This window comes from Syngnathoides biaculeatus, chromosome 8, assembly GCF_019802595.1.
Source record: "Syngnathoides biaculeatus isolate LvHL_M chromosome 8, ASM1980259v1, whole genome shotgun sequence".
Lineage (NCBI taxonomy): Eukaryota > Metazoa > Chordata > Actinopteri > Syngnathiformes > Syngnathidae > Syngnathoides > Syngnathoides biaculeatus.
Window position 1 is genome coordinate 28,102,393 of NC_084647.1, and position 21,610 is coordinate 28,124,002.

Here is a 21,610-nt window from a genome sequence, read left to right on the forward strand (position 1 = left end):
TTATATTCTTATGCTTTTTTTCCCATTTGTTCAGATGCTCTACACTTCATTTGGGGGCACCTCTAAAGGACTTCACTTGAGCAATGTTGTTGTGGGTCTGGTACTTCTGACACGTGGACGAAACGACGAGAAGGCCAAGTGTAAGTTGTCTTGAAAATAAGTGTGGCTTCTCTGAAAGTCTCTGTTTGTTGTCTAAAATCAGTTTTTTTAAATTTCCTTTGGTAGATTATCTTGATTGCAATAGAATGTGTAAAATGTAATATAAAAGCGTTTTTGTCATGTGTGCTCACTGTAACACGCCAAACATAGTCACCTCAAAAAAAAAAAAAAAACAGCCAGCATTGGGAAAGTTCGTTGTCTGTGAAATAGTTCAAAGTTTAGTTTACTTTCAAAAATAAATGTTTAAAGTTTCTGCGATTGGGTAGCAATCAGTTCAGGGTGTACCCCGCCTCTTGCGTGTTGAGAGCTGGGATAGGCTCCAGCACTCCCCTTGACCCTCGTGAGGATAAGCAGCAAAGAAAATGGATGTTTAAGATAAGTGTTAGAATAATAAAAGACTTGTGTGATGGCAGACGTAAAGTGGTGATGTAAGCTGTAGGTGTGACAGATGAGTTGAGGGTGGCTACACCCTTTCATGTTTGCAGTGGTGATGGATTGTCTGACAGATGAGCTTGGACAGCAATCCCCTTGGACAATGATGTTTGCAGATGACATTGTGAGCTGCAGTGAAAGCCAGGGATCAGGTGGAGGAACAGATGATGGAGGCATTCACTGGAAAGCAGAGGAATGACAGGCTGAAGAAAGATAGAAGATACAGTTTGAGCCAGAAGTTTACATATACTGCAAAAACGTAAACATTTTTGTCCCACTTTCTGAAGTCAAATCAGACTAAACATCTTTGGTTTCAGGTAAATCAAGATCATTCAAATTAGTTAATTTTGTTCAATGACACAATCATAAGAGAAATAATTTCTTTGAGAATTTTTTATTTTCTTCAAGGTCACAAGTTTACATACATTTCCTAAGTACAGTGAGTACTCTGTTCTCGAATGTCCCCTGTTTTATTGAAAGGATCGCTGCTGGTCGGCGCTCAGGAGACAAAGATGACACTCAACAAAAGACCAACGTTCCCAAATGCTATTTAGCCTCAATAACTGGCATATTTATTTCGACCAAATGCAAGTTCTCAAAACACGGTTGACATTGCGTGAAATCAATCATATGAGCCTCTTACCTATGCCGAGAAGGTGGAGAGCCGTCACCCAGGTAGAGGTCCGCTTTGTCAACCAGCTGGGCATTCGTACGAAACCCGCAGCAGACTCTACCTGTTTGTGCTCTGCATCTCTCTATTATACTATTCAGTTGCGTGCGAGAGAAAGGGCGGGTGGCCTACCCGTCCCATCTGGCGCCGCAACAATTGTAGCCAATTTACATTTGACACCTAAGTGTGTCCTTCAGGCTCTGAGAAACATAACAATCAAGATATCCCACAACAATGGTCGTCTTTGAACCAGATAACAAGTGAGTGTGAAACGGTCTAGACGTCTTGACTAGAAAAACAAGTGAGATAACAGTCAAGATATCCCACAACAATGTTGTCTTTGAACCAGATAAAACAAGTGAGATACAATACAATGTTGTCTTTGAACCAGATAAAACAAGTGAGATACAATACATTCGGGTATTCAACGGTTATGGGAAGCATCACTAATTAACACTCCTTTCATCCCCGTTCTCAAACAAATAGGTTTTCAAATGAAAATTTCAAGACTTTTTTTTCTTCTGATTTCGAACGAAAATCCAGTACTCGAATACGTTGAAAAAACCCTGAAATAACAACGCACCCGGCCTGACCAGCTGACCCACAACGTGCTTTGTTATTGTGAATTCCAACACCCCGGGAAAAAAAACAAAAAACAAAAACCCGGAAATAACATCGCGCGCGTGGCCCGACCAGCTGACCCATGACGTGCATTGTTATTGTGAATTGGAATGATCCCGAAAGAAACACGGTAATAACACGCACGGCCTGACCACCTGACCCACAACGCGCTTTGTTATTGTGTATAAGGCAGCCTCTGTACGGAGACTTGTCCCGGTAGCTCCATTTACTGGCTGTTTTTTCTTCCTATTAGGAACTATTATCCCCCAATCATGGCTCCAAAGAAGTCACACTCGACAAGTTCTTTGTGAAGAGAAAGGGAAGTTCCAAGGGGGTTAATCACCCCCACCGTAGAGATTTCACAGTTGATAGTTTTGCTTTTTTTCTTGTGAACTTTAATAATGCTCTGTTCCATTTGCATTTCTGCATTGTTTTTGTTTCAAAGATTTCATTAACTCAAGTTACGAGTTAATTTTTTTGCATGTTCCTTTTGTAAGAATAAAAAAACACTTTTCTTCCCGCTCATTATTGCTTGTTTAAAGTTATTCTGCACTTTTGTTCATAAAAAAAAGTTTACAAGGCCGAGTCGCTACGGTGCACTCCCAGCCTCGCCTACTCTACTACTCTACTACTAAAGCATACATTTTAAACAAAAAATAAATACTTTTCTTAAATTATTTCATCAAATAAAGTTTTGAAATTATATATGTATTTGTACTATGCAGTTTATTATCAGGAAAAACTAAAAAAATACTTACTACTAAGCCTATTTTTTTAGGCTTGGAACACATTACGCATGATTATGCTCCCAAACCGTTTGAAGGTTAATGTTTTGTTGCCTCCAATATTTAAAACACAGGGGGGGGGGGGGGTGTAAGGTAAACTAGAAAAAAGAGTGTGGCGGAGCAGCGATCGTTGTTGTTGGAGAAAGTTCCGTATGCTGCCTAAAAGAAACCAGTGGCTTCTTTTTTACAGTACGTATGTGAATTGTGCCGTTGGATGTAACAACCAGTCATCCCTCACTCATTGAATCATATTGCAAAATGTCACAAACTGAATAGCTGTATGTTATACATTAAATTTGCATTGGATTTTTTTTTTCTTTGCGCGCAACGCAGAATGTCTGAACACGTGCAGTTTAGAGGGAACATTGGATAACGTCTTTTTTTTGGGGGGGGCACGCCGTCCCGCAATCAAGTTTTTTTTCCTCTGGCAATTTAGTCATTCAATTCTTGATTAGCGAATCTACTATTTTCTGTCTTTTGCCGTTGTTGGGATACACCCTCACATCCTTCTCGTTAAATCAGTATTAGTAATATACTTTGTAGACTATCGCACAAGCAGTCACTTTAAACTGCTCCCTTTGCACAATTGTCATTCCACTGGTCTATAACTGGAACCGAGAACAGGTAAAGGCCCTCTGTACAAGCTTAACACAATGTGGGATGTTGAGACATTCTTATCTCCTCCCTTTTCTGAATGAAGAAGACTTTACATCTTGCACATCTTATCAGGAATAGTTCCTATAAACAGAAATGTCTCTTGTTCTTTGTTCTTTTTACTTTGCTCTTCTTTGTTCTGAATGTTGTACCAGGTCAGCACCAACTACCGGAGAAAAATTCCTTGTGTATTTTTACACACTTGCCCAGTAAAGCTGATTCTGATTAAAGATATTTGTTCTGTGTCTTTTTGCAAACTGAAATCTGGCTTTTTTAAGTTTCTCGACGTGTAATGCCTTCTTTCTTGTTGCCTACCCTTGCAGTACATTTCCATGCAGGGCTCATTCATAATGAGACTTTCTCACTAGATTCATCCAGCATCTTCACAAGGTTTTAACTTTTGTTCCGGGGTTGATTTGCTTATTTCGGACCAAAACCCAGCCATCTGTGGGACACAGCCCGTCTACTTCCTGAGTGGAGTGATGGCTGAAAATTCCCTTGATGTTTTAACTCACGTATAAATTCTTTGAACAGATGAACGTGGCACATTCAAACGTCTCAAAATTCCACTCAAGGATGAGCCAGAGTTGTGGATCTCCACAATTCCTTCTCTGATTTCCTGGTCAATTTCTTTTGACACCTTTAGGAACCTGTTGACTTTCCCTGTCAACCATGGCTTATGATTGGGCCCTGATGATGGTTTGGGAGGCCGTAACATTGTTCATGCACTTCCTTATGTTGGCAGTGACAGTTCGTATAATGCCTGACTCTGGTTATTAGGTGAGCTAAGAAGGATGTACAATAAATTGTTGCCATCAGAACAGCAGTAAATTTCCTAGGCAGATGATAAGGCCGGTCCTTGATGATCATCAACTCCAGCAGCAGTGAAGTGTTTACAAACCACTGCAGCGTTGTCGCAACAGGCATCACTGATGTAAACAAAAACTCCCCCGCCACGTCTTTCCTCCTTTGATGAGTGCTCTCCAGTAGCATGTTAGCCATCCTAGCTGAATGGTGCAGTCTGCGACACTATCGTTCAGCAATGTTTCCACCAAAGAAAAGTCCAGCAGAAATGTTTTGGGGTCACTGCGCAATGGGGTGTGAAGAAGAGTGTTTAAGGTGTGGACTAAAATATATTCCCAGGTTTTCCCGTCTATTAATGTTGTCATTTAACCCAGCAGGAGCTTCCAAAGCCATGATCTCATTATCTGGGCTTCCCCATGTTCTTTAAAAACATTGTAGTTTTTGTGTGTAAAGTTTTGACCTCGAAGAAAATGATATAAACTTATGTAAGACATTCTTTTTCATTATTGTGGCATTTAACAAAATTAATATAGGTGAAACTGACCGACCTGAAACATGGGACTTTGATCTTTTTTTTTTTTTTTTTTTTTAAAATCAACAAATCACTTAAAGTGTTAACTGCTGGTTTCTATCGATTTTCTCACCAACACTCTGCTTTCGCATGACACCTCCCCACATGGGGTATTGCTCCATCTGCGAAGTGGGCTTCCTTGTTGCATTGACAAAGGTCTGATGAAAGCCACATATGCCATCTAGTATTGTTTTGTGCCGAAACCCTTCCCAAAACATTGATAATTACTGAGGAGCTGTGCGAAGCCCTTTATTAGAATCAGAATCAGCTTAAATGGCCAAGTATGTAGAACACACAAGGAATTTTTCTCCAGCAGTCAGTGCTGCCCTGGTACGACATACAGAACAGAAAACAGAGAAGAAGGAACAACATAGCAACAAGAACAAAGAACACGAGACATTTCTGTTTATAGGAATTATTCCTTATAAGACGTGCAAGATGTGAAATCTATATAGATAAGTAGGTTAACAATGTAAATTGTGCAAAGGGAGCAGTTTAAGTGATGAACCGTGTGGTCTCCAAAATAAATGAAGTCAAATAAATTAAGTATTTGAACACCTGAGAAAACCAATGTTAATATTTGGTACGGTATCCTTTGTCTGCAATGACAGAGGTCAAATGTTTCTGTAGTTTTTCACCAGGTTTGCACACACTGCAGGAGGGATTTTGGGGTGGGTTAGGTTTCTGGGCTGTTGCTGAGAGACACGGAGTTTCAGCTCTCTCCAAAGATTTTATATTGGGTTTAGGTCTGGAGACTGGCTAGGCCACGCCAGAACCTTGATATGCTTCTTACAGAGCCACTCCTTGGTTTTCCTGGCTGTGTGCTTCGTGTCATTGTCATGTTGAAAGACCCAGCCATGACCCATCTTCAGTGCTCTGACTGAGGGAAAGAGGTTGTTCCCCCAAATCTCACAATACATGGCCATGGTCATCCTCTCCTTAATATAGTGCAGTCACCCTGTCCCATGTGCAGAAAAGCACCCCCAAAGCATGATACTACCACCCATGCTTCAGAGCATCATTTGTCTTTCTCCAAAACCGGTGAGTGGAATTATGACCAAAAGTTAAATTTTGATCTCATCTGACCATAAAACTTTCTCCCATGACTGTATCATGCAAATGGTCATTGGCAAACTTAAAATGGGCCATGGCATCTGCTGGTTTAAGCAGACTCGACCTGCTTTTCAAAAAGTAGCTGTCAATGCGACTTATCCGAGTCCCTTCTTGAGGCACTGTTCCCTGCCCTGGTGAATCTTCAGGCCCTGAATGGAGGTAACCTTTGCCCAACCACAAACACAGATTTGGATCTTAAGTCCTGGTTTGAATGTCAGAGCTTTATTTATGCTGATAGATGTTCTCGTAGTCTTTTCCGTTGCTGTGTTCGTTTCTGTGTTATCTGCCGATGAGCCATCTTCCGACCCCGCTCTCGCAGGCTCAGGGGGTGTTTTCTTCTTAGTTTTCTTTAGCAATGTTGGGGGGAACCCATGGAGCAATTGTCCTGGGCCCCGCTGCCACGGGTTGCTAGCCCGAAGTGGCTCCGTTGGAGTCTATTCCCTCCTGCCAGCGGTCATTCCAGGCTGTCACAAGATCTTTCCCATGTTGTCAGCTGCCCTTTCACAGCAGTCACTGGTTCCCTTGATTATTTCCCCAGATTACCAACATACCTCTGCAAACTAGTCTTTTAACAAAAGCTCTTTCTTGGGGTGGGGTTGGGAGGCTGTTCTGAGGTTGTTGTATCTTGTCCAGGTTCAGTGGCTGTTCAAAGTTAATGCTTGGTCTCTTTAGCAGCAGTGATCTGTTTACGTTTCGGAACTGGATGTATGGGAGGCATTGATGCGGGTTTTAACAGTTTTTTACATTTAAAACCCATCTCAAACATGAGAGCACCATTAAAAGAGTCTGGGGTGAAATGTTCACTGCATATGACAAACAATATTTGCTCATCGTTTGTACTGTCTTCTAAGGCTCGGATCTTTGGGATAATAATGTAAACTGTGACCAGAATAATTCAAATTACTACAAATATGTGTGTAATGTAGCCCTATGGGGGCACAAGTGCATGGAATCTGTAGGCTGGTCCCAAGCCAGGATAAATGCAGAGGTTTGCATCCGGAAGGGCATCTTGCATAAAACTGCGGCAAACAAATATGTGCGTTTATCTAAAGAATACCATACCAGATTGGTCATGGCTCCACGATCTCGGGTGGACAATGCCCGGCCCCGGCACTATTAACTTGCAGGGCGTTGGTAGAAATTCAGCTACTTTGGTCAAAGACAAAGAGGAGGAGGAAAGCAGTTTCGTCGGCAGAATAAGAAGAATGCACAGATTCTGCAACTGACTGTAGGGACTTTGAATGTTGGGATGATGACAGGAAAAGCTCAGGAGTTGGTTCACATAATAATTAGGAGAAAGGTTGATATAGAGTAGCTGGAAAGATAGGAAGGCTAGAAGTTTGGGGGGGTTAAATTATTTTACCATGGAATAGATGGGAAGACAAATGGAGAAGGGGTTATTTTAAAGGAAGAGCTGCCCAAGAATGTCGTAGTGAAAAGAAAAAATGTAAAGAGAAGAAAAGTAAATAGAGTATCAAATCGAGTGATGAGGCTGAAACTTAAAATTGAGGGTGTTATGTCTTATGTGATAAGCGGCTCTGCTCCACAGGTAGTTTGTGACCGAGAGTTGAAAGACAAATTCTGGAAGGAACTAGATGAAATATTTCCAAGCATCCCAGACAAACAGAGAGTTGTGGTTGGTGCAGATTGAAATGGACATGTTGGTGAAGGAAACATGTGTGACGAAGAAATGATGAGTGAGTACGACATCCAGGGAAGGAACTTTTAGAGACAGATGGTTGTGGAGTTTGCATAAAGGATGGAAATTCCAATAGTCAACACTTTTTTCCAGAAGAGGCTGGAACATAGGATGACCTACAACAGGACAGGTAAAAGCACGCAGGTAGATTACATTTTGTGCAGACGATGTATTCTGAAGGAGGTTACTGACTGTAAGGTAGTGGTAGGGTCGTGTGTAGCTCGGCACCATAGGATGGTGGTGTGTAGGATGACTCTGGTGGTGGGTAGGAAGATTAAGAAGACAAAGGTAGAGCAGAGAACCATGTGGTGGAAGAGAAAGGAAGAATGTTGTGCGACCTTTCGGAAAGAGGTGAGACAGGCTGAGAATGGAAGAATGTTGTGTGGAGAGAGGTGAGAGAGGCTCTTGATGGACAGGAGAAGTTCCTGGAAGACTGGACTACTACAGCCAGTGTAATCAGACAGACAGGCAGGAGAGTACTTGGTGTGTCTTCTGGTAGGAAAAGGGAGAAGGAGACTTGGTGGTGGAACACAAAATACAAGAGTTCATACAGTGAAATAGCAGAGAATAAGTAAGACACTTGAGAGGACTGAAGAGAGGCAAAAGGAATACATTGAGATGCAACGTAGGGCCAAGGTAGAGGTGGCTAAGGACTAAACAAGAAGAATGTACACTAGGTCGGACACAAAAGAAGGACAGAAGGATGGCCAGACAGAGGGATAGAGATGGGAAGGATGTGCAGCAGATAAGGGTGATTAAGGATAGAGATGGAAATGTGTTGACTGGTGCCAGTAGTGTGCTAAATAGATGCAAAAATACTTCAAGAGGTTGATTAATGAAGAAAATGAAAGAAGGAAGAGTAGAACAGGCAAGTGTGTTGAACCAGGATGTGGCAATGATTAGTAAGGGGGAAGTTAGAAAGGCACTCGAGAATGAAAATTAGAAAGGCAGCTGGTCCTGATAACATACTTGTGGAGGTATGGCAGCAATTTGGAGAGATGGCTGTGAAGTTTTTGACCAACTTATTCAACACAATACTAACAGGCAAGAAAATGCCGAAAGAATGGAGGAAAAGTGTGCTAGTTCCCATTTTTAAAAATAAAAAATTTGTAGACCTGTGGGAACTAAAGAAGAATAATGTTGGAATGAATGTATTGGAAAGAGTAGTGGAGGCTCGACTCAAGACACCGAACAATAGTATGGTTCTATGCCGAGAAAGAGTACCAAAGATGCATTATTTTACTTGAGGATGCTATTGGAAATGTACAGATAAGATCAGAAGGAGCTACATTGTGTCTTTGTGAATCTAGAGATAGCCTATGACAGAGTACCAAAGGACAAAACGTGATACTGCATGCGTAAGTCTGGTGTGGCGGAGAATTACGTTAGAATAGTACAGGACATGTATGATGGAAGCAAAACAGTGATGAGGTTTACCCTTGGTGTGACAGAAGAATTTAAGGTGGAGGTGGGACTGCATCAGGGATCAGCTCTGAGCCCCTTCCTGTTTGCTCTGGTAATGGAAAGGCTGACAGATGCGGTTAGGCTGAAATCGCTTTGGACCATGATTTTCGCAGATGACATTGTGATCTACAGTGAAAGCAGGGAGCAGGTGGAAGAACAATTAGAAAGATGGAGGCATGCATTGGAAAGGAGGGGAATTAAGATTAGCTGAAGTAAAACAGTATATGTGCATGAATGAGAGGCGTGGAGGGGGAAGAAGTGAGGGTGGATGACTTCAAATACTTAGGGTCAACAATCCAGAGCAATTGTGAGTGTGGTAAGGAAGTGAAGAAACGGGTCCAAGCAGGTTGGAACAGCTGGTGGAAGGTGTCTGGCGTGTTATGTGACAGAATAGTCTGCTTATAAAATAGTGGTGAGGCCAGCCATGATGTACGGATTAGAGACGGTGGCACTGCAGAGGCAACAGGAAGCAGACATGAAGGTGGCAGAAATGGAGATGCAGAAATGCAGGCAGGATAGGATTAGAAAGGAGCTCATTAGAGGGACGTGAAAATTTGAGTGTTTTGGAGACAAGGTTCAAGAGAGCAGACTTCGATGGTTTGGACATGTCCAGATGCGCCAGAGTGAATATATTGGTAGAAGGGTACTGAGGATGGAGGTGCCAGGCAAAAGAGCAAGAGGAAGACCAAAGAGAAGGTTGATTAATGTTGTGAGGGGAGACATGACAGCAGTTGGTGTTATAGAGGAAGATACAGGAGATAGGTTTAGATGGAAAAAGATGACACGTTGTGCCTGCCCCTAACGGGATAAGCCGAAAGGAAGAGAAGAAGATAGAACTTACAAATACCACGCTGTTGGTGTTCGTGTCTTCATCTGGCTTTTTTTTTTTTTTTTTAAACCAGTCCTGGTTTGCCTACCAAACAAATAGGTCTGCTGCGTATGATGCAGTCAATATGGGAATGCATCGCATCCTCGAACACCTCTACAGCGCGGGGACCTACATGAGGATGCTGTTTCTGGACTTCAGCTTTGCGCTCAACACCATCATCCCCGAGCTTCTCTCGAAGCTTCTTAAATTCAGTGTCTTGCCTGCCATCTGCCAGTGTAATAACTATTTTCTGTGCAAGATGCACCGGTGCAAGCATCATGTTCATGGACTTCACCTCTTTGTTCAACACCATCATCCTCAAACTCCTCTCCTCCAGGCTTTGCCAGCCCAGTCTGGGATCTACCAATGGATTTGCAGCTTCCTGACAGGCAGGACACCGCAGGTGCAGGGCACATCATCCATGCACCATCAGCACCAGGGCAGCTAAGGTTATAGCCTCCCTCTACTGCTCTTCTCTCTCTACACAAATGACTGCACCACAACCTACCCAGCTGTCAAACACCCTAATGTTTAACAGATGACACAGCTGTCATTGGTCTCATCAAAGACTGCAACGACTGCATATCAATGGGAATGTTGCTGATTTCAGGAGGCATCCGTCGCCACGGCTGCCCCTTATGCCTTGAGTCAACGGTCAAGACCTTCAAGTTCCTGAGAATTGGTCTCTTGGAGTGAGACTAACATCAACTCCATCCTCCAAAAGGCCCAGCAGAGCATCTACTTCCTACGGCTTCTGAGGAAGCATGGCCTGCTGCTGAAGCTGTTGAGGAAGTCTTCCACAGCGCTCATCGGAGTAATGCTGTGTTACTCCATCACAGTCAGGTTTGGTGTAAAGGACAAACTCTGACTGCACTGGCCCATAAACCTAATGAAAAGATTGCTGGTACCCCTCTGCAAAGCCTCAAGGACTTGCACACTGCCAGAACTAGGACAAAAGCATGCTCTTTCAGCACCTTTCTTTGGGTATGCAGGACCGAACAATGCAAACTATAACTATCAGACATTCCATCAGTTTCTTCCCTCTAGCAATTAACTTATTAAACAGCTTACAAACAATTCCACTGAAACATGCTGATAATTTGATTTGTCTTGCGTTTGTTGACATTTCTGTTGGCCCAATTCTACAGTGCCGTGAAAGAGTATCCCCCCCCCAGGTTTGTCTTTTTTGCTCATCTATCGCACAATGGCTTACAATGATCAAACCAATTTTAATATCACTCAGAGACAACCCAGGGAAATACAAAATGCACTTTTCAAATTACACATTTATTAAGGCACAAAACAATTCAAACGTTTCTGACCTTCTCTGAACTTCGTAACGGGTTGTGTCATCCTTGGCAACAATAAATGAAATCAAGCACTTACAATAATTGGTGACGAGTCTTACACATTTTTCAGTTTTCTTTGTTTTAACTTTCCCATATTGGGGAGTTTTCCATCATGTACTGCCCGTTTAAGATAAAGTAAGTTTCTTTCGGCTTGACCTGTTACGGGTCGCCACAGTGTGACATCTCAGATTAACGCTCATATTTGTTTGGCACAGTTTTTACGCCGGATGCCCTTCCTGACGCAACCCCACTCGGGGAGTGGAGGCCCCAGTGAGATACGAACTCACAACCCCTCTTCAGTATAAAACATTACACACTTCATTCAGCAGGTCAGTGATACACTAACAAAGTGAAAGTTGTTCTCCTGCAATGTATAAAGCACTGATAATAATTCAATCAAACTCGGAGAAGATGCTTCTCCCTCACTTACCTTTGAACATGCAGCCTAGTGTTTTTTGATATTGTTCACATTTAGTCGTACCTGTAGTCTTCTGTGAGCCTTTATACATCGTCGACACTTTAACTGTGTCTTAGGCTTTGGAAAACGAATCAACCAGGCCCCTTGTAACCTAGCAGGATATCTTTCATCAGAATTGCGTGTTCCCCAAGCACATCTGAGGAACATTTTCTTCAGAACATTAACTTTTCCAAGCGCATGCAAATGACAACCAGCATTGCTTGTGGGACAACATGACTGCAGGGGCGTATCAAGCAGGGGTTAAGTCAGTGCGGCTATCTGATTGCTATTACTGTACGAGTGATTGACGGGTCGGAAAGGTCCATTGTCATTTGAAAACTGCATTTTCTATTTCCTTGGTTTGTCTCTGAATGATATTAAAATGAGATTGATGATGTGAAACATTTGTGTGATAGATATGCAAAAAAAAAAAAAGTCAGGAAGGGGGGAATACTGTATTGGCATGAAGAAACTCAAGTTGTTTATATTCAGTGGTGTATTCATTGCTACTGCTTGCCAATACTGAATGAGAGAGAAACCTGTTGTAAAGAACTCCATTTCACTTCTGCAGCTGTCCATAGTACGTGATTGTTTTTCCTGATGTTATAAATGTGTCTCGTGAGAGTCAAGTTATATGTATAGAAATTTTACGTGTGCTCGAGATCACGCCACATCAAACCTAATCCCGTCTGCCTTAATCATAATGCTTTATGCTAGGGGTGCCCAGACTTTACCGCAAGACCTACTTCTCAAGCATCCAACATCTCGCGATCGATTTTCTTTTTTTCTTTTTTTTTTTTTTTTTTTGAATGACCAATGATGAAATAGAATGATTAGGGTCACAAGGGTCTGCCTACTACAAAAATGAAAATCACATTTATTTTAAAGTATATTAAGGATTCTTTGTGTGTAAATGTATGTTTTTGTGCCTTGGATAACCGCATGAGCCAATATTCCACAACATAATTTTAATTTTTCATAACTTTAAACATTTTTTGTAACTATCTGAGTTCATTGATGATCACTAAACACCATACACCTACTTCTCAAGCATCCAACATCTCGCGATCGATTTTCTTTTTTTTTTTTTTTTTTTTTTTTAAATGACCAATGATGAAATAGAATGATTAGGGTCACAAGGGTCTACCTACTACAAAAATGAAAATCACATTTATTTTAAAGTATATTAAGGATTCTTTGTGTGTAAATGTATGTTTTTGTGCCTTGGATAACCGCATGAGCCAATATTCCACAACATAATTTTAATTTTTCATAACTTTAAACATTTTTTGTAACTATCTGAGTTCATTGATGATCACTAAACACCATACACCTACTTCTCAAGGATCCAACATCTCGCGATCGATTTTCTTTTTTTTTTTTTTTTTTAAATGACCAATGATGAAATAGAATGATTAGGGTCACAAGGGTCTACCTACTACAAAAATGAAAATCACATTTATTTTAAAGTATATTAAGGATTCTTTGTGTGTAAATGTATGTTTTTGTGCCTTGGATAACCGCATGAGCCAATATTACACAACATAATTTTAATTTTTCATAACTTTAAACATTTTTTGTAACTATCTGAGTTCATTGATGATCACTAAACACCATACGAATGAAAATGCACACCTGGCCTGTGTCAGTCGCGTCAGCGGATTCGTCTAACTGCAGTGAGAAACACAATGCGAGATGTCCTTCCACACATCACCCATGGCTTCACAGCACCGTGTAACTGTACTCCTTTACAGCTGCAGAGATTTTATTGAAGATAATATATATATATATATATATATATATAAAGATAATGGGGTGCCCTGTAGCTCAGTGGTTAGAGCACTGGTTTGGTAAACCAGGGGTTGTGGATTCGTATCCCACTGGGGCCTCCACTCCCTGAGAAGGGTTGCGTCAAGAAGGGCATCCGGCGTAAAAATTGTGCCAAACATATATGTGCGTTCATTTGGAGATGCCACGCTGTGGCGACCCTGAAAGGGACAAGCCGAAAGAAACTTACTTTACTTTATATATATAAAGATAACATTTCCGTATATACCAGAGCCCAAGCGCTGTGTCGATGTGAGTCTGACTATAATTAGTCGGATCTTCTTGACCTCAAGGACCAACTCAGGTTCCTTCCCTGCCAGAAAGGTGACGTTCCATGTCCCTTCAGCTAGTGTATGTAGCCGTGGATTGGATTGCCAAGGTCCCGCCTTTATCTACTGCCCAGCTCACATTGTACCCGACCCCTATGGCCCCTCTCACAGGTGGTGAGCCCAGGGGAAGAGGTCCCATGTTCCCCTTTCAGGGTGTGCCCGGCCGAGCCTCATGTATGCAGGCCCAGCCACCAGCTGCTCGCCCTTGAGCCCCAGCTCCAGGCCTGGCTCCAGAGAGGGGCCCCGGTGACCCGCGTCCGGGCAAAGGAAACGGAGATCCAATACTTGTATTGGTCATTCGCGTTATGGAGTCGTACTTGGTCTGGTCCCTCACCTTTTGTTTTGCCATGGGTGACTCTTCCAAGGTCGTGAATCCCCAGAAAACTTCGCTCTTAAGATTATCAGGATACTCCACCACGATAAGGTGACGGCTAGAGAAGAGGGGAATCAGTTTTACAACACCCATTCAATGTCATCATTCCCAGTCATGCTGCAACTGTGTATTACATTTTGGTCCACACAAAATAATTGTTTAACTTAATAGGACCATGACTATGTACCACTGTATTTCAGTGGTGGAGTCCAGTAGTTGCAAAGTTTACCATATTTATCATTTCAATCAGTTAACTTTAAAGAAAACATGAAGGGCTAAGACACTTAATTTTATTTGACTGCATTGACTCACGAAACTAGGACAAAACGGCATCAAAATCGACCCATTTCAGACGTTATTAAACCATGGTCTATTATTTCAAACCCCCAATTTATAGTGGTTCTGTTTTTTTTTTTTTTTTTTTACGGAGTCTTGAGTCATTGATCTGGATGTCTTTTGTGAACATGCTGCCTTCACTAACACACAAACACACACAATACCTCACTGCCAACCTTGGAAACCTCTTTGGTTAAGGGTTTTCCAGAGCTGCCAAAAGTCCAGCCTCTGATGTTTACTGTCATATCCACATTGAACTGCTGTTTACTGCACTTTATTTTATTACCCCCCTCCTGCTTGCCAGGCTGCAGAGGTGAAGTCTCTGAGTCCTGTGTCAACAGTCAGAGTCACCATCATCACCATCATTGCTCACCTTTCATGTCATGCAGTCGCAAAGTATCTAAATTAGCGATTAGAAAATACAGACCACAAACTGTGTTTTTGCTCAGAGTTACTAACTTTGAACAACAAAAAAGCAGAGTAAACAATACGTGTATATAATTGTAAGATAATTCATGCTCACACACAACACTGCTTCCGAACCAGAAATTGTGATTTGTATGTCACTGCACACGTTACTTCAGAATGTAGGGAGATTATCGGTGTTGAACTGTTATTAACAATATGTCACAAACATAACTTTTATTACTCTTACAGTGGGGAATTTTTGTTTCACTAGAAATTGTTGATCTAGTAAATATAAGTATGTTCTATCAATGGCGTACAAGAGATGTACAAGAAATACTGTCCGATGCACAAAATAGAAGCCAAAACTATTGCCCATACATAAACTATCCAATTCAATCCATCAGTAGTATTGGTTGTTTGCAAAATATAGTGCAGTTTCATTTGTGATGTTTGAGAGATGATTCTTCTTCTTCTTTTCCTTTCGGCTTGTCCCGTTAGGGGTCGCCACAGCGTGTCATCTTTTGCCATCTTAGCCTATCTCCTGCATCTTCCTCTCTAACCCCAACTGCCCTCATGTCTTCCCTCACCACATCCATAAACCTTCTCTTTGGTCTTCCTCTCGCTCTTTTGCCTGGGAGCTCCATCCTCAGCATCCTTCTACCAATATACTCACTCTCTCGCCTCTGAACATGTCCAAACCATCGAAGTCTGCTCTCTCGAATCTTGTCTCCAAAACATCCAGCTTTGGCTGTCCCTCTAATGAGCTCATTTCTAATCGTATACAACCTGGTCACTCCGAGCGAGAACCTCAACATCTTGATTTCTGCCACCTCCAGTTCAGCTTCCTGTTGTTTCTTCAGTGCCACCATCTCTAATCCGTACATCATGGCCGGCCTCACCACTGTTTTGTAAACTTTGCCCTTCATCCTAGCAGACACTCTTCTGTCACATAACACACCAGACACCTTCCGCCAGCTGTTCCAACTTGCTTGGACCCGTTTCTTCACTTCCTGACCACATTCTCCATTGCTCTGTATTGTTGACCCCAAGTATTTGAAGTCGTCCACCCTCGCTATCTCTTCTCCCTGTAGCCTCACTCTTCCCCCTCCACTTTTCTCATTCACGCACATATATTCTGTTTTACTTCGGCTAATCTTCATTCCTCTCCTTTCCAGTGCATGTCTCCATCTTTCTAATTGTTCCTCTGCATGCTCCCTGCTTTGACTGCATATCACAATATCATCTGCGAACATCATGGTCCAAGGGGATTCCAGTCTAACCTCATCTGTCAGCCTATCCATTACCACTGCAAACAGGAAGGGGCTCAGAGCTGATCCCTGATGCAGTCCCACCTCCACCTTAAATTCCTCTGTCACACCTAAGGCACACCTCACTATTGTTCTGCTGCCATCATACATGTCCAGTACTATTTTAACATACTTCTCTGCCACACCAGACTTACGCATGCAGTACCACAGTTCCTCTCTTGGTACTCTGTCATAGGCTTTCTCTAGATCCACAAAGACACAATGTAGCTCCTTCTGACCTTCTCTGTACTTTTCCACGAGCATCCTCAAGGCAAATAATGCATCTGTGGTACTTTTTCTAGGCATGAAACCATACTGTTGCTCGCAGATACTTACTTCTGTCCTGAGTCTAGCCTCCACAACTCTTTCCCATAACTTCATTGTGTGGCTCATCAACTTTATTCCTCTATAGTTCCCACAGCTCTGAACATCCCCTTTTTTCTTAAAAATGGGAACTAGAACACTTCCTCCATTCTTCAGGCATCTTTTCGCCCGCTAGTATTCTGTTGAATAAGTTGGTCAAAAACTCCACAGCCTTCTCTCCAAATTGCTTCCATACCTCTACCGGTATGTCATCAGGACCAACTGCCTTTCCATTTTTCATCCTTTGTAGTGCCTTTCTGACTTCCCCCTTAGTAATCATTTCCATTTCCTGGTCCTTCACTCTTGCCTCTTCAACTCTTCCTTCTCTCTCATTTTCTTCATTCATCAACTTCTCAAAGTATTCTTTCCATCTATTTAGCACACTACCGGCACCAGTCAACACATTTCCATCTCTATCCTTAATCACCCTAACCTTCTGCACATCCTTCCCATATCTATCCCTCTGTCTCGCCAACCTGTAGAGATCCTTTTCTCCTTCTTTCATGTCCAACCTGGTGTACATGTTTTCATATTTCTCTTGTTTAGCCTTTGCCACCTCTACCTTTGCCCTACGTCGCATCTCGATGTACTCCTTTCGCCTCTCCTCAGTCCTCTCAGTATCCCACTTCTTCTTCGCTAATCTCTTTCCTTGTATGACTCCCTGTATTATGGGGTTCCACCACCAAGTCTCCTTCTCCCCTTTCCTACCAGATGACACACCAAGTACTCTCCTGCCTGTCTCTCTGATCACCTTGGCTGTCGTCGTCCAGTCTTCCGGGAGCTTCGGTTGTCCATCGAGAGCCTGTCTCACCTCTTTCCGGAAGGCCGCACAACATTCTTCCTTTCTCAGCTTCCACCACTTTGTTTATCTGCTCTACCTTTGTCTTCTTAATCTTCCTACCCACCACCAGAATCATCCTACATACTACCATCCTATGCTGTCGAGCTACACTCTCCCCTACCACTACTTTACAGTCAGTAACCTCCTTCAGATTACATCGTCTGCACAAAATATAATCTACCTGCGTGGTTCTACCTCCGCTCTTGTAGGTCACTATATGTTCCTCCCTCTTCTGGAAATAAGTGTTCACTACAGCCATCTCCATCCTTTTTGCAAAGTCCACCACCATCTGCCCTTCAAAGTTCCTTTCCTGGATGCCGTACTTACCCATCACTTCTTCATCGCCCCTGTTTCCTTTACCAATATGTCCATTACAATCTGCACCAATCACAACTCTCTCGCTGTCTGGGATGGTCAGAACTACTTCATCTAGTTCCTTCCAGAATTTCTCTTTCAACTCTAGGTCACATCCTACCTGTGGTGCATAGCCGCTAAACACATTATACATAACACCCTCAATTTCAAATTTTAGTCTCATCACTCGATCTGATACTCTTTTCACCTCCAAGACATTCTTAGCCAGCTCTTCCTTTAAAATAACCCCTACTCCATTTCTCTTCCCATCTACTCCGTGGTAGAATAATTTAAACCCTGCTCCCAAACTTCTAGCCTTACTACCTTTCCACCTGCTCTCTTGGATGCACAGAATATCAACCTTTCTCCTAATCATCATGTCAACCAACTCCTGAGCTTTTCCTGTCATAGTCCCAACATTCAAAGTCCCTACACTCAGTTGTAGGCTCTGTGCATTCCTCTTTTTCTTCTGACGCTGGATCCGGTTTCCTCCTCTTCTTTGTCTTCGACCCACAGTAGCTGAATTTCCACCGACGCCCTGCAGGTTAGCAGTGCCGGGGGCGGGCGTTTTTAACCCGGGCCACGACCGATCCGGTATGGGATTCTTTAGATGAACGCTCATATTTGTTTGGCACAGTTTTTACGCCGGATGCCCTTCCTGACGCAACCCTCTGCATTTATCCGGGCTTGGGACCGGCCTACAGATTGCACTGGTTTGTGCCCCCATAGGGCTGCAGTTTGAGACATGATTAACATGCTTTAATAAACTAGCCTTCTTTCCTACAAGGGTTGGTAAGAGAATTAGCAAAATACAAATTAATCCATAGATATTTTTGCTAATGGAATGACAAACTGTCCTTTCCTGGCGCCTGCATCTGTTTCCCCCATTATAAGGTTGGTACAATCTTTAAAAAATGTCAAATATTGAAGGCATACTATACACTATTAATGATTAGGATTATATTGCAAGGAAATGTTCTTGACTATGTTTTGAAACTATGGAAAGCTGACAAGTTTGGACTAATAGTTTTGGAAGTGATTTTTTTTTTTTTTTTAATAGGTTGGCATCTGGATTTTCTGTATGCATCAAACAATTTCATATCAATTACTGTATACCTTTCACAAAAGCAAGGAATGTTTGTTAGAGATTTTGTTTTTCAAATGTAGAGATAAAACCTTCTACATTTGTCCCTGAACATTTTAGTTTTATACTTTATTCCTACCCGCTTAAGATGAATTGCCAAAGTTTTTTCCGTGTTTGAATCTTGGCAGGGGGATAAGGTGAACTTTGAGCACTTCAGGGACTGGCTCCTAGAGAATAAAGAAGCCTTCACTTTATCCAGGTGGCTTCTGTCAGGAGTGTCTGCCATTCTAACAGATAACAGTGAGACACCCACTTTCTACCAGACCCTGGCAGGCGTCACACATTGTAAGTTCAAATGGCTTTTATATACATTTTCAAGAAAAAGAGATAATGTGTTTTTGCCTGGATAATTTAAAGGGTTTAAGTGTTCAATGAGAGACTTGCACTCATGAAACCAAAATCGTGTTGCTGTTCTCAAAGTTACTATCTGATGACTGGATGGATTATGGAAATTTACAATGGATTGGAATTTCAATTTAATGGATTTGAAAGGACAAGGGTTTCACCGTAACAACCAATTGTTAGTTAGCAGGTTGGATAGGATTAGAAATGAGCTCATTTGAGGGACAGCCAAAATTGGATGTTTTGGAGACAAAGTTCAAGAGGGCCGTGTTGGAGAGGAAGTTGCACGAGATAGGCTTAGATGGAAAAAGATGACACGGTGTGGCGACCCCTAACGGGACAAGCTGAAAGAAAAAGAAGAACCAATTGTTTGTTATATTCAAGCACTTTTTTTATGGCCATAGGTTCGCATATTACTGTACAGTACAAAACCATGTTGTCTTTTTTTTTTTGTTTTTTTTTTTTTTGTTCTCTGAAACACCCCGTACACTACAAAGTTACTGCAAATAAACAACACGCTGGTGTGCTTGATGGTGACTTTTTTTGTATTTATTTTTAACCTGTCCTGTTCAGCTGGATGGCCTTGCAGAATGGTGGATCTGTATGTTTTTGTTCTGCAACAGTTTTGTTGTGCAATGGGGGAATTTGAAATACTCCCTCCACTTAATTTTTTTTTAATTAGTGAATGGAATATCAGCAGAAGAAAGACATGCTAGACTAGAGAGCAGGCCAGAGTGGCGGGACACTTGGGTAAGTGTACACCCACGACCCTGGCCTGCCCCAACATTCAGGTGGATAATGCATTAAAACAGGGGGACCGGCAGAGAAGTGAAGGAGGAAGAGGGCAACCAGAGAGGGAACCAGCACAGATGTGCCAGCAACAGGCCCTGCACCCACCCCACCATTGTTGTTGCCAGACTGACAAGTGACACTGAATGAGATATGAGTGTGCTCAATGTAGGGAGTATTTACAGTGTTACAGAGAACTACAAATGTGCAGTGTGTGAAGGAAGAAGCTTAACTCCTGCGTGTCCGAGCCGGCCAGCCGGAAGACCTTAGATAAAAGGGATAAATCCACCACAGCCCAGTGACTGTAACAGGCTCACAAGGTGGGCCAACCGAGGCGGAAGGTGTTGACTCACACTAAAGCCCCAAATCACCTGAGGACCCCACACAGCCCGAGAGAGAAAATGGCAATGACGACAGTGGCGTGCCCCGGGGTGAGGGAAGAGGAGGGCACAGGCCCAGGATGCAGCAGCATCGGCGCCCAACCGCCTACGCGGAGACCAGGAGGAGACCCCCAGGCCAACGGTCACCACATAGAGGCTGGCAGCTGGTCTTGATCATAGCCTCGCCCTGCGTCAAGCCGTACCCCTCCCCCCAATTTTCTCAATAGATTTACACGTTTCACAAAAATGAGATTTTCAGCTGAAAAACTCGGAATTTCGCGATTCCGCTGAAAATTCTCATCCCTGCATCAAGGATGTGAAACGCTTTTGCAGTGAGAACACCACCAAAGTACTGTGTTTTACGAATGACACGGTGTCTATCGCTCAAAAAATCCTGGAGATCACTGATCAGCACCTCAACTGTGAAATCCAAAATCCGCCATGATGCACTGATTAGAGACTGTGGCACTGAAGAGACAACAGGAAGCAGAACTGAAGGTGGCAGAAATGAAGATGTTGAGGTTCTTGCTCGGAGCGAGCAGGTTGGATGGGATTAGAAATGAGCTAATTAGAGGGACAGCCAAAGTTGGATGTTTTGGAGACAAGATTTGAGAGAGCAGACTTTGATGGTTTGGACATGTTAAGAGGCAAGAGAGTGAGTAAATTGGTGGAAGGGTGCTGAGGATGGAGCTGCCAGGCAAGAGCGAGAGGAAGACCAAAGAGAAGGTTTATGGATGTGGTGAGGGAAGGCATGAGGGCAGTTGGGGTTAGAGAGGAAGATGCAGAAGATAGGCTAAGATGGAAAAAGATGACACCCTGTAGCGACCCCAACGAGACAACCCGAAAGGAAAAGAAGAAGATCCTTTGAAAAAGACAGAAATTCAAAGATCTTAACTTTTGCAGACATGTCCTGTGGCGTGATGAAATTAAATTGGATTTGTTTGGTCATAATGACTGACGTTATATATATAGAGGAAAAATGGCACTGTAGACCGTAATTACTTCTGCTGGGTTCAAGTTTTACAACCATATCAATTCACATGTTTTTACAGATGTTTAGACAATTAAAAAAAAGAATCCCACCTTCTGTTTGTTGCTGTCATTTGCCAGTTCGTTGTGCTAGAGACTGCATTAGTCTGAGTGAGTATACGAGCCGCTTGTGATATATTTG

The 21,610-nt window shown here is 42.5% G+C and overlaps 1 protein-coding gene across 1 annotated transcript in view; it reads left to right on the top strand.

Moving 5' to 3' along the window:
* The window catches only part of usp32 (ubiquitin specific peptidase 32), a 257,750-nt gene that overhangs the window by 19,250 nt on the left and 216,890 nt on the right, over positions 1–21,610 (top strand). The window contains exons 3-6 of the mRNA XM_061827750.1: positions 35–140; positions 9,921–10,107; positions 10,534–10,678; positions 19,057–19,213. Of these exons, the coding sequence (XP_061683734.1) occupies positions 35–140; positions 9,921–10,107; positions 10,534–10,678; positions 19,057–19,213 (595 nt within the window). The remainder of the gene's footprint in view (positions 1–34; positions 141–9,920; positions 10,108–10,533; positions 10,679–19,056; positions 19,214–21,610) is intronic.